Raw genomic sequence first — 14170 nt, 5'->3', positions numbered from 1 at the left:
TAAATAATAAATAATAATAACGTGCACCCACCCACCCTCCCTAGTGTGATGGTGTTTAAAATGAAAAAAATTTTTTATATATTTTCTTTGACTATCTTTAGATAGATTTGCTGATGATAATGGACAAGAGACATGCTGGAATTTTAAACTGATTTGTTGGTGCATACACATACATGAGAGTGGAGCAAATTTAGGGTTTTTCCTGGTAGGCAATAAAAAAAAAATGCCTGCCAGGTTTTTTCCTGAGGCTGTTTTGGGCTGGGCAGTCTCAAATTTATTATTTCTCTCTTATCATTAGTTGTTGCTAAGCCCCCACTCTCCAGTTGTACATGCATAGGTAGTTGTTGTATGCAGTTGTAAGTGTGCAGTTAACAGTTTGAAAAACAGTAGCCCACGTTTGGTGGTGCACAACCCAGTGTCAGTGTGTTGTGGGTGGTAAGGGTAATAGTATGGTGAGGGAGCTCATGTAGACATGTTGCTGTCAGACCTTCAGCGCTGGTCACTGTAAAGTGTTAATTATATAACCAAGTACTAATAATATAATAATAATAATAATAATAGACGTTCTCGTGCATACCTACCATGCAAGGCCAAGGGAAAGGAACCTCAATTTTTGCTACACAAGATTCGTTCCACTCAGTACCTATGTAGTGTTTCTTAACAGGCTGGGAACTTTGAATCATTCTGCATTCCATTTCACCTCATTAAAGAAGCTTTGGGGAACAGCCAAAGATTAACATTTGTGGCACTTTTAATGTGAAATACTGACTACTGCAAAGCTGTAACTTTCCTCTAGAGTTGCCAATGAAGATTTGAAATCAAATTCTCTACTCCTCATCAGCTAGTTGACACTGTACAGTTATGAGCAATATGAGCTTGTTGTACATTTCAGGCATAATAAAAGTAAAATATTATACAGATTGTCAAAGTTTTTTGTACTCCTTATTATTACTGCAGATCAATTTGATGATCAATATTAACCAGATACACGATGACATGATCATTGATCCTCGTAAGATCCATACACCAACACCACCCATCAGATCAGTTGATGCTGTTCCCGTGGTAACCAGATCAAGAAATATCACAAATGAAGACCTCAGCACTTCTCCTATTGGACTTAATGGACTATGGGGATCACATGATTATCACTGCAGATCACACGATCTTCTTCACTTACTGATGATCAAATAATAATCCAATATTAGTCAATGACAATACACAATACAATAATAGTGATGTAACCAGTAGGTAGTGGAGCTCCTATGTGACATCATCATCATCACCACGACAACATATTACTACTGTACTCACATTTCCTCTCCCACTCAACACATGTACAGTATACAGGATGAGGTAGAAGTGAATGAAACAGTAAACTTCTAACCACCTTGGAGTAGGCATGTGGTAACACTGGGATGGGTCATACTCCACCTATAGAAGTATATATAGCATTGTGTTTGTGTCTATAGTGTGAATGTGCGTGTGTGCGTGCGCGCGCGCGTACGTGTGCACAGATGTGTATGATGTAGTCTGTGTATACAATAGTACCTCTGGTACTCCATTGCCAAGGCGAGGTTTCCCTGGTGACCACCCTGGTCCCATAAACAACACACACAATTTATTCCTCATTCCTTCAGTCTGATAAAATCGTTTAAGTAGTTCCCAGTAACCTCCATATTGACCACGAAGTGGATTCCAGTAATTGTTAGGATGAACCAACCCATACACCACACGATCTTGTTCTGGCTGAAATGTGCCTGTAACAATGAGACAACTTGCTGAGGCACAGTAGACATAACAAGAGGTGTAGTTAAATCACTCAGAGATAAAATGCTTCACAACACACTATTCACTAGAATCCTGTTTTACTATTAATAAACCACCTAATACTATTAATACACAACTGCACACCACCTAATACTATTAATACACTACTGCACACTACCTAATACTATTTATGGAGTATGGCACAGTGAGTGCATACAACTTAACATGATTTGCAACACCGGTATCATTCTTTTCTAAGATTGTCATTATTCACATGTAGCTCTGAAGAAGTAGCTATAAACCTTGTATGATATAATAGGGTACGCACTTCTATTTGACCATAAACTGAACATACTACACACTATTTTTCACACAATAACGATGGAGCTGGTCTCCCCAATGTCTGTATTATTATTTTTTTTTGTGATGGCTGTAAGCATTTCCAACCAAAACATCTGAAAACAAAATAACTACTTTCCCAAGATAAAAGACACCATCACCATAAATTGTCCACTGTATCTCCAGTTACTACTTCAATATGTAAGTGATACCCTACCATAGGAGAGCAACTTCACTATCCAGATATACAAAAATCTTACAGACAGTGACATCGGCTTTCAAAACAACACACTATACATTGTGTCATGGACACACATTAAAACAAAGGTTTGTATTATGCTAGCTCTGTGCCAAAGAAACCAGCTTGTAGACTTGCAATGGATGCTCTAGCGTTGGGCAGTGTTGATAATGTAATGGTAAGGTGTATCAAGGGAAAATATAACGATATTAAGGTGTAGACAAATGCTGAAAGTGTGAAGTACCAGTCGTACTTTGCTAGTGGGGGGCTTGCTCAGGCTCACCCTGATTACATGTTATGTTTCATGTATAAATACTTTTATGAAGTAACTGACTGCTCTATTAGAGTATCTCGTAGTTTTATGTGTATGATCTGCAAATCAATTGCTCGATGGAATTACGTGGCATAATTAGTGTTACTAGGCATAATTCTCAATTTCAATGAGAAAAGTATCATGTCATTAGTGTGTCTTTACACTATAGTCTATCTATTGAGCATTATAGAGGACAAGGATCTGGAAGGCTATCTGTTAATATGTACTGAAAGAAGGTCAACAAACCAGCATACTGATATTGGGCAACAAACACCCTTTACTGAATTCCATTCATTAAAATAAGTTTTCTTGTAATGCTAGCGCTGCAAGTAAGGTAAGGGTACATCTGTACGTGGCAGCTTTGATAAATTTCTCAAATTGAAGCATCTTGATCTTTCCATCATACACTTGACAGAAATTCAACATCTAAACCTGGAGATCCCCATCACAGAAAAGCAAGTCCTTTTAACATGCAAGTTTGCTTCAACCTATTTGGTGTCATTTCGTCTGATGCAAGGAATGTGCTTGACAGTGTAAATCATACAAATGTGTCCTAACCCTTAACAGTGTACTAACAACTAGACACAACAGAGCACAGTACACATAGCTGCTCACCAAACATCCTATCCCATATTATCAACATTCCCGCTAAAATAAACAACAACAGATGATATCACAACAACATCACAACATGGTAATAATACCATAGTTCTTATCAATACAATAAGGGTTTCTCCCATGATGTACACGATGATGTGATGGAGTGTTTAATATCCACTCTAATGGACCAAGAGTGCTCACCACCTGCAGCATCAACATTAGCCACACCCCTTACTATCAACCACACCCACCTCTGTGTGTATCCAGAATTGGTAGAGCAGGTTTAGCTCACGATGCACCAGAAAAATGGAAGGTGGAACGAATAGTGCAATTGGGAGGTAAAATGTCTACAATAAAGAAACAATCAACACATGATAAGGACCAAGAACTGATCAACACATAGTCAAGATCATCAAAGTCTAACACATAATCAAGAAGATCAACACACTGACCCATGATGTAAAATGCTGAGTGGTTGACTGACGTAGAGCAGTGCTCAAGTTGTACTGTTCAGAACTGTGATGTGTTTGATGAGATGTCCATAAAAAGTTGATTTCTAACAAGTAAATTAGTAACAGCATCACACACACACACACACACACACACACACACACACACACACACACACACACACACACACACACACACACACACACACACACACACACCATACTCTTAATAGGGAGTGGAGACAACATCATGCACCTTGTCACAATACACATGAAGACCACAAAACAAGTCAATATTCGTCTCAATGTCCTCTAGTATGTTTCATACAGTATGAAAGTTTGACTGACTTTACTTTGGTGAATAGCATTTTTTAATATATTTTTTTAACTACTGGTTAAACAGGATTATAAAGCTCCCTGGACAAAATCTATTTCCTATATTCTCTTCCATGCATGGTCATCACTGTTTGCCCTCATACTTTGCATGATCAATGAGGCTCGCCACACTACTTTTGATTGGAACCTAGATTTTGATACTCTCCCAAAGTAACTTCTCTATAAACCTTTGTACACATAGAACGTACGTGAACTTCAGAACAATTTGTTGGGCAAGTCACACAGCTCATGCTCTAAAGTGCATAATAGTTTTTCTATTATTATTATTTATTTAAAAAGCTGCATGTATGTGTTTCGTTTCACCATCATGTTTCCATGCTACTGTCTAGCACACCAATGTTTTAATCAAAAGTAGTTCTCAGTTGTTCTGCAACACTCGCATTATTGTACAACAAGAAAACTAGTCTACAATACAAAACATGGAAGTTGCATCCACATGGAAAATGTGATATGACATCATTTCTGCTCCCCATTAAGAGTCATATATCACATGACCACACTCACCATGTGCCATCCGATGGAACCAGTAGTACCCACAATCAAATGTGATGGCTGCTATCCACCATGTCCAGGGTGAATGCCATGGTAACTCATACACACAGTAGTTACGGTAGACCCAGCTGTAACTTAGCATACCTATTGGTAGTGTCAGTATCCTGCAACACGAAGTGACTACACCGGTTAGAGGGAGGGGCTCATCACTTACTGAACTATAAGCAGGAATACCCCATGTGTCAAGGAGTTTATTGTGTCATCCGCTCTAGGTATTCCTTTATTCTGCATATATAGGATAAAGGCTTCTACCAGCATCATGGCTACGAAGTAAGGGATTGCCTGCAAATAAAAGTTTAACAAGCAAGGATAGGGATAATGCACTTGTCAATTTCATGCCCCACCCCCCCCACCCCCGGGCGTCCCCACACCCCAGGTGGGGATTTGACATTGCTTCTTGTCCCCACCCCTGGGGCAATTGACAGTTGTCAAATTTACTGACCGATTTTCTGTAGTTGCATTTCTAAGCAATGAAATCGCACATTACTAGCTACAGGGTAGGCTTATTACTAGTCGCATACATGAAATATTCGCTTAGTCATCCTTGGGGTGTTGTCAAATCCCCTACTATGGGGGTGGGGATTTGACAGCCGATTTTGCCCCAGTAGTGGGGAATTTGACACCATGATTTGTCAAATCCCCTGTATTCCCCCACCCTCCCCGGGGTGGGGGGATGGGGCATGAAATTGACAAGTGCATAATCGTCTCTCTCCTAGTTACCATATTAACGTAGTCGGGAACTTCGCTCAAGTGCTCATATTGTTCTTCACTGGGTGACACCAGATAGAATAATATGCGGGCTCCTCGCGTAGCCTCTAGTATCGTACTTGTGTTCGCCATGACTCGCGCTACGACGCCAGCACAGCATATACTCCACAAAGTCTGAATAGAATCAATGCTAGCTATACGCCTCTTCGCTCCAAATGATAAACCAGATACTGAAACACACTGAAATAGACTTATGCCTTTGCCCTTTGCCCTCTGCGAGCATAATAATTATGATGCTGCGAGTCACAGGAGTGCTTATAATTAAATTTTTAAGCGCTAAATGATGATAATTCTAATAAAACAGTCAGGCATGCGTCATCTATGGAAAGGGTTAGTTTCATGAACCAGATCCGTGGACCATAGACCTATTCGTCATATGGATATAGAAGAAAACTGTTGAAGGGAACAGTGTCAGATTCTTCATGATCAGACATATGTTAACCCGTGAACCAACTCATGCATCAGGACTTGATGAAATGTCCCCTTGATTAAACCACTTGAATCTTCTAAACTGCCACTATATAAGAATTTAGCACCCTATTTACTGTCTTTCAAAAGGTGTCTGAAATCAAGTGATCAATTCTCTATGATCCATTTGAAACTCCTTGGTCCCAGTCACAATTATTTCGACAGTGTGAAAGTGTATTTACTATACTTGCTACTGAGTTATACAATGGCAGGCAATTGTTCAGACCAAGTGTGTTTCACTGAATTTTTGGATGTTGGTGTTTTTCACTGCCTTACTGCCATTGAGTTCACGGGGATTTTATTTTGCTGGATCATGTAGCTAGCTGCTGCAACAAATTTTGCCAATGTCAAAATAAATTCCTTGCCTATTAAGCTAACACAGTATATAGTTACTTAGCCACAAGATAATAATGTTTTAAAACTATTTTTCCAAAACAGATCAGAGTTGCATTTTTATTGAGCAGCGCATGCAAGGCATGACATTTTCAAGCATGTAACACTGCCAAGAACAATTAATGGGGTCTAGAACAAGCCGGTGAGCCTGGCTGTTAACAACTGAGTATAATGCTCAGTGTGGCCAAGATGTGCATGGCTACTTATGTGTGGTAAAATCTGTTTGTGAACTGTTCAGGGGGATCTAATACTCCCACAGCAAAGTACCTAGCCAGTCTGGTATTATCATGATACACAGTAAGGCAAGGATATCACCAAAATTAAGGGTGCCAGCCAAAACACCGCCACTAAAACCTATTGTAAAATCATTCTATGCAGTGAGTTTATGAAAAAGTCTTTATTGTACCTAACAATAGCATACTTAAAACAAGAAAACCCTTTTAGAAGGAAGAATATTTGATTTTGAAAAATTGCTACAAACACCAAACACCAATGTTTGATCCACATGCTGCCACCAGTTGCAAGGCTAGAACTAAGCTACACAGCACATGACTACCATTTCATATATTATAATCAAGAATGAGTAAACTCAATTGTGGTATGATGCATCTTATGGAGTTTTAGAAAAGTCTGCCATCTGTGCAATCTCCACTTCTACTGGTCATCTTCTTCATGCAAGGTAACATATTATAATTCTGACACTTCATTAAAGGAAGGTATTTGATTGACTACCACAAAACTATTTGAATAAAGTTAACTCTTACCACACCGTAAATAGCTGCACTTTTATATCCAGCTGCACCAGCAGATAGCTATAGTTCAGGGGAAGATCTGGTTCTGAGCTATGTCATGCATCATATATAATACAGTTTGTTCTTGAATGTGATGACAGATTACAATAGCTACGCACACCTGTAGACATTGACTATACATAAGTTCTCACTGAAATGCAATTCACTAAATACTTTGACGTTTAGAGACCATGTATTCATTAGCTATATGGTAAAATATCATATGTCAAAGTTTTTTGTACTCCTTATTATTATTATTGCTGCAGATCAATTTGATGATCAACATTAACCAGATACACGATGACATGATCATTGATCCTCGTAAGATCCATACACCAACACCACCCATCAGATCAGTTGATGTTGTTCCCATGGTAACCAGATCAAGACAGATCACAAATGATGACCTCAACACTTCTCCCATTGGACTAAATGGGCTATGGGGGAGGATCACATGATTATCTCTGCAGATCACATGATCCAGCTCACTTACTGATGATCAAATAATAATCCAATATTAGTCAATGACAATACACAATATAACAATAGAGGTGCAACCAGTAGCTCCTGTTAGGCGTGTGATGTAATCATCACCATGACAACCATTTTTACTACTCACATTTTTCCTCCCACTCAACACCTGCATAGTATATAGGATGAGGAAGAAGTGAATGAAACAGTAAACCTCCAACCATCTTGGAGTAGGTTTGTGGTAACACTGGGATGGGTCATACTCCACCTATAGAAGTATGGTATACTGTGTTGCTATGTGTGTGTGCGTGTGAGTGTACGTGTGTGTGTGTGTGTGTGTGTGTGTGTGTGTGTGTGTGTGTGTGTGTGTGTGTGTGTGTGTGGTGTGTGTGTTGTGTGTGTGTGTGTGTGTGGTGTGTGTGTGTGTGTGTGTGTGTGTGTGTGTGTGTGTGTGTGTGTGTGTGTGTGTGTGTGTGTGTGTGTGGTGTGTGTGTTGTGTGTGTGTGTGTGTGTGTGTGTGTGTGTATGTGTGTGTGTGTGAGAGTGCATAAACACACTAAGTACTTCTGGCACTCCATCACCAAGACGAGGTTTCCCTGGTGACCACCCTGGTCCCATAAACAACACACACAATTTATTCCTCATTCCTTCAGTCTGACAGAATCGTTTAAGTAGTTCCCAGTAACCTCCATATTGACCACGAAGTGGATTCCAGTAATTGTTAGGATGAACCAATCCATACACCACACGATCTTGTTCTGGCTGAAATGTACCTGTAACAATGAGACAAGATTTTGAAAAACAATATCAGTAAGTCTCCACTATATATATACATGTGTATCAACTAAACTTTGAAGGGGTGGTGGAGCTGGTCACAAAGTGATGGGACCAACTTTGACAATGTAAATTACAAAGTGGAATTTGATGCATACAACAGATATGGGGTTGCGATTCTTGGAGGTATGGGGGCTTGCTCCCAGGAAGGTTTTCATAAAATGTAAATGTGACTGTTCTATTAGAGTAGTTGACTGTTCAAATGATGACCAATGTAGTTGCACTACATTGGTCAGCATCAACAATCCAGTAAACTAACAAATCATTTACAAATTGGAGACAATTATTTATATTATTTTGTCCACCCAAAAGAAAATTTGCCTCAAAATATTGGTCAGGCTTTTATCTGGGTGGCTCCCCCAGTCCTGAGTAGCTGACTGTCCTATTAGAGTATCTTGATCTTTTCTTTGCAAACATTGTCTAATAAAAGCAAGGTGGGAGGAATGACCCTCTTGCCCCCCCCCCCCCCCCCCCCCCCCCCACCCCCCACTGCTTATGAGTCAGCATATGTATGTCTCAATGCATATATTGTACCATCATTACATTATAATTGAGTAAATGAATGGAGACAGAAGAGACATAGGATCCAAGAAATGTAAGTCATTGGTACTGCAGATGTCAGCAGTGTTGGGGAGTAATGCATTACTTATGTAACGAGTTCTGTAATATTATTACTTTTGTGGTAACTAAGTAATATAACGAAATATGCTATAAAAGCTAGTAATATATTTTACTTACAAATGTAAGACGTTAACTAAATAATGAAGTTATTGTAACGAATCTAATTTTATTACTACAAGTAACGAAGTTACTATTCTCCTCACTAATCCACTGAGTAACACCTAGCCATAATGAAGCCTACCTCAAATTAATGATTAAATACAATTATAACCGATTTATATATTGCCCAACAAAGTAATCATGTCACGTGATAAGATAGTGTGACAACTTAAGGCTGTGGACACAAAGTAATGTTAGTATTATAGTTACTTTTTATGGTTAATATGTAACTGTAACTAGTTGCAAGTAATAGTAATAAGTAATGATAAGTTACTTTTAAAAAGTACACCGGAAGTCAGTAAGATCCAGGGGGTGCACAGGGACCCCTCCATTAACCCTATCAATTAATTAGCCATTCACAATACTTTAACATACTAAATATTGGTTTAATGATGTTCAAGTAACTCAGTGGCAGATTCAGAGGGAGAGGTGGGGGGGCAAATCCTCTCTACTCCCCAAAATTAATATAGAATAGTCCAATACTCTAATAGAACAGTCATCATGTGCAACACACTAAGTGTATCACATTTACAATAGGAGCTAAGTACAGTAGGATCTCAATTATCCAAATCTTGATTATCTGAACCCTCAATTCGTCATTAGACGAGCATTCTATTAGAGTAAGTGTATGTTCTATTAGAGTAGTTGAACAGAATTCTGTATGTTAAAGAATGGGCTTCATTCATCCGAACAAATTCAGTTATTTGAACACCTTTTATGATTGAACTGGCACACAGGTGTTTGGATAATGGAGGTCCTACTGTAATCCCATTGGATGGTGCTGCAAAATGCAGATGCTATCCTTAGTGTTCACCACATATTACTTCAGGGTCATGAACTATTCGTGGAAATTACCACTGTCACCAATTCACATTTGAAAATTCATTATCACAATTTTACACATTTAATTTTTTCTAGAAAGTTTATAAATTGTCTACACTACATTACCTGAAAACCTTCTTTGTTTGGCAGAGATAAAACAATATGAACTTTTAGAAGTCTGCTAACACAAACACTTAAACAGTGTGGCAAAAAAAAGTGTAGAGCCTGTATAGGAGTTCGGTCAACTATTTAGAGACGCTATGTATTACAAACTGCAGTTACTCTACTAGAGCAGTCATATTTTGCAATAGGTTCTGACATATGGAGAAGTCTCATATTCCTTAGGATACATCCTATTAACTGCTTGCAACATCATCTTTATATTGGTACCTGCCCTACGTGCAGGATCAACAAAAATTCATAATAAACCACTTTCCAAGAAACTATGAGCTAACAGTTGAGCTTTAAAAATTGTGCCCAAAAAGGCATGGTTACAAAGAAATAAAGAACTGGATCTATCTCTTGCAAGTAATCTACCAGTTGAACACTTTGTGCTGTAGCTTCCAATTTTCTGGAGTGGCATATCAGGTACCTGAGAATGCACCAGAGGCAATCTATGAGAGTCTAAAATCCAAAAATCATGTCATTCTCAGGTAAACAAGAGCAATTTACGAGAGTCTAAAATACAAACTTTTTCTGGAGTGGCACAGTACCTGAAGCAATTTACAAGAGTCTAAAATGTAAAAATTTTTGTATCACCTTGAGAACACACCAAAAGCAATCTACGAGAGTCTAGAATGCAAAATTTTCTAGGAGCAGCATGTTATTCTGAAGTACCTCAGAAGCAATCTAAGAGAGTTTAAAATTCAAAAATTTCTGGAGTGGTATGTCACATTTTCAGGTACCTGAGAAAGCACCAGAAGTGACTAAAATGCAAAGATTTCCTGGAGCAACATGTTATTCTCAGGTACTACACCTGAGAATGCACCAGAAGCAATCTGACAGTCTGGTGTACATAGCCCCTGTGCACATATAAGCAGAGAAATGCTTACACTTCTGCCCCCTCCCCCCAACTCTGATCTATCTATCGTATGGTGGCAAAACTACACATACAGTCAGCACAGCAAATGACAAAAGCAACAAGTATACTTAATTTCAGGTGGATACATCATGACCCTATATTGTTCACTGACCAATGCTACAATACAAACCCAACATGTACTGGCGATGCATGGACAACCACAAATCAAAGGCTCTCTGATAAAGAAGCTGCTCCTAGGCTTCTCAATGTAGACAGATCATATTGACACATTACTTATACAGGCCTACTGCAGCCTGAATAAAAGCATTTTTCCATATAAAATTAAGGACTTCATACTACATGTATTCTAGTGGTTGCTGGTTCTGATCAAACTACTTTAATAGAGCAGTCACATTGCACCAATATGCTCTAATAGAACAGTCAAGAATTGGGCATGTATCCATAACAACCAAGTGCATTAAGTATTCAGGAAACAACAGCTATATATATTATAAACCTATAGCTGTGTAGATTATAATCTGCACAAAAACATCCAAGCTGTGAAAAAAGGTGCGGCCTTAAAAAGCCCAGGTGAAAAGGTTGAATTTTGAAGGTGCGTATATCCCAATGATAGCTGAGCAGATTCGACTCAAACTAGGAATGGGAGATGCCCTACCCTGAGGAAGCTTCCACTGCAGAAATGGTTAATTATACTGTTCAAGCACTATGGAGCTATGGATACATGAAAACTTTTTTCCCTAGATTTTTTATTATTCCCAGGGTTACCAGCACCCCTTGCCACCACCCTGACATCACAGAACTATATGACACTACTCCTTCTGAAGAGAGACAAGGAGAGCAAACCCCAATAATAATAAGTCTTCTGTAAAATAAAGCACTGAGCAGCATGACCCATACCACCCATTAATGTTGAAAATACAAGTGGGGTAAAAGAACCCATCTCAATTTCGTTGTTCATACTTCCGTTGTTTCTCACGTTCAAAACGTCGATTAAACTATGTTATGTGGGGATACTTGGGTACCACGATAAGAAGGTGCAATAGCCTTAACTTTGACATAAAAAATGCCTTTTGATACAAACACTATGACTTCTCACATACAATAATGTGCTAGCAATCATGTGAACCACAAATAGCTACTCACCAAACATCCTATCCCATATTATCAACATTCCCGCTAAAATAAATAACAACAGATAATATCACAACAACATCACAACATGGTAATAATACCATAGTTCTTATCAATACAATAAGGGTTTCTCCCATGATGTACACGATGATGTGATGGAGTGTTTAATATCCACTCTAATGGACCAAGTGTGCTCACCACCTGCAGCATCAACATTAGCCACACCCCTTACTATCAACCACACCCACCTCTGTGTGTATCCAGAACTGGTAGAGCAGGTTTAGCTGACGGTGGATAAGGAAAATGGATGGTGGAACAAACAGTGCAAGTGGGAGGTAAAATGGCTACAGGATCACCAACATACACTCAATAACATATCATGTAGTCTCACTGGCCAGTCAGAGCCATAATGCTTTCAGTATAAACACAAATTTGGAATGTTGGGCAAACGCTGGCTGACTGGACTACCTAAAATGTGGTCCAGATTCCCAGATGCTTCTATGAGGGCACTTATACTGAAAGCAATAAAGCCGTCAGTGGAAAAGGGTCTGTCCAGTGAGGCTAATGATCATGACCAACACACTGACCCATGATGTAAACTGTTGAACAGTTGACTGACGTAGAGCAGTACTCAAGTTGTACTGTTCAGAACTGTGATGTGTTTGGTGAGATGCCCAAAACAAGTTGATCTCTAACAAGTATACTAGCGACATCATGTGATCACACTATGCCACACCCACCATGTGCCATCCGGTGAAACCAGTAGTACCCACAATCAACTGTGATGGCTGCTATCCACCATGTCCAGGGTGAATCCCATGGTAACTCATACACACAATAGTTACGGTAGACCCAGCTGTAACTTAACACACCTATTGGTAGTACCAATATCCTGTAACATGAAGGGGTGTGGCTGTACAGGTGAGAGGGAGAGGATAGTAACTTACTGAAATACAAAGAGCAGTAGCGCATGTGTCATGGAATTTATGGTGTCATCCACTGGCGGAATTTTTTTGTTCTGTGCGTAGAGGATGATTGCTTCTATGAACATCATCGCTAGGAAATGTGGTATCGCCTGTGTTGGGGTGGGATAAGTTTGTGACGTATATACGAGTACGTACCAGTTGAGTATACTTCGGGACGTCGTTCACGTGCTGGTAAGTTGCTTCACTCGGAAACACGAGATAAAACATCACCCGCGGACCCAGCGTCTTCTCCAGCAACATGCTACTTGTATTATCCATCTTCGTCAGAAGGTCAAACATTTAATTAGGGGTGGGGCTATACTCTAGTAATAAGCTTTCTGCAGGCGCTAACTAGAAAATGTTCAGGAGTAACATTCCAACAGTACTTTTACGCTGTCGTGCTATTTCTCAACAACCTCATGCACGTAATGAAGTGTAGTAAGTGTAATAAATTTCATAGCTAACATAATTTCATCATAACTCATAACATGATTATCTAACTAGTCCTCTTCATGATCCTCTGTAAGGTGGTTACATGGTAACAGTTACTATGACAACATGAGATGGACTACTTACACAATGATGTTATTGATAGGAATATGGATCAACTTGACAAAGTAACCAATGAAGCCCATGATGAAGAATCCTACTGCAGTAGCTAGGGCTATCTTCTGAAACTCTACACAATTAGAACACACAACATTACAACAGTACCAACAGAGCAGTTACAGTATACAAATTGAACTTAAAATTCCTAACTTTTTGTATTCGTTTTACTATTTTGTAACATAATTGGGAAAGGTGTAAGCATCTGCATCACAAGACAGAATGCAAAGTTCTATAGAAACAAAAGTGGTTGTTATTGAGAATGAGGGAGTGGGATACATGGGTAGAGAAATGAAATATACTCAGAAAGTAGACAGCTATAACTACAGGGAATCGACATACTGTAGTGAGTGTTTGGCCTTGTATAGTTGAAACAGAGTAAAAAAAAAGGCATGAAACTTTTTATTGGAAATCAGACCGTTTTCCACTCATTAATTAAGTA

General features: G+C 39.0%; 2 protein-coding genes across 2 annotated transcripts; both read right to left on the bottom strand.

Annotated features, from left to right (window-relative positions):
* Positions 1-829: 829 nt before the first annotated feature.
* Positions 830-5651, bottom strand: LOC136268545 (alkylglycerol monooxygenase-like). The gene is made up of 11 exons (XM_066063920.1): positions 5378-5651; positions 4812-4939; positions 4610-4761; positions 3713-3816; positions 3512-3607; positions 3365-3464; positions 3276-3308; positions 1552-1760; positions 1315-1434; positions 1181-1263; positions 830-1128 (listed from the first exon to the last, which is right to left on the bottom strand). Exons 1-11 carry the CDS (start codon positions 5495-5497, stop codon positions 924-926), a joined length of 1350 nt encoding a protein of 449 aa, XP_065919992.1. The 5' UTR covers positions 5498-5651; the 3' UTR covers positions 830-923.
* A 1583-nt stretch (positions 5652-7234) lies between these two features.
* Positions 7235-13636, bottom strand: LOC136268534 (alkylglycerol monooxygenase-like). The gene is made up of 11 exons (XM_066063902.1): positions 13279-13636; positions 13105-13232; positions 12898-13049; positions 12745-12848; positions 12406-12501; positions 12259-12358; positions 12170-12202; positions 8113-8321; positions 7697-7816; positions 7571-7644; positions 7235-7514 (listed from the first exon to the last, which is right to left on the bottom strand). Exons 1-11 carry the CDS (start codon positions 13420-13422, stop codon positions 7304-7306), a joined length of 1371 nt encoding a protein of 456 aa, XP_065919974.1. The 5' UTR covers positions 13423-13636; the 3' UTR covers positions 7235-7303.
* Between the last annotated feature and the right edge of the window lie 534 nt (positions 13637-14170).

Source organism: Dysidea avara, chromosome 10, assembly GCF_963678975.1.
Source record: "Dysidea avara chromosome 10, odDysAvar1.4, whole genome shotgun sequence".
Lineage (NCBI taxonomy): Eukaryota > Metazoa > Porifera > Demospongiae > Dictyoceratida > Dysideidae > Dysidea > Dysidea avara.
Note: the sequence above shows the minus strand (reverse complement) of the source record. Positions and strands in the feature narration are given on the sequence as shown.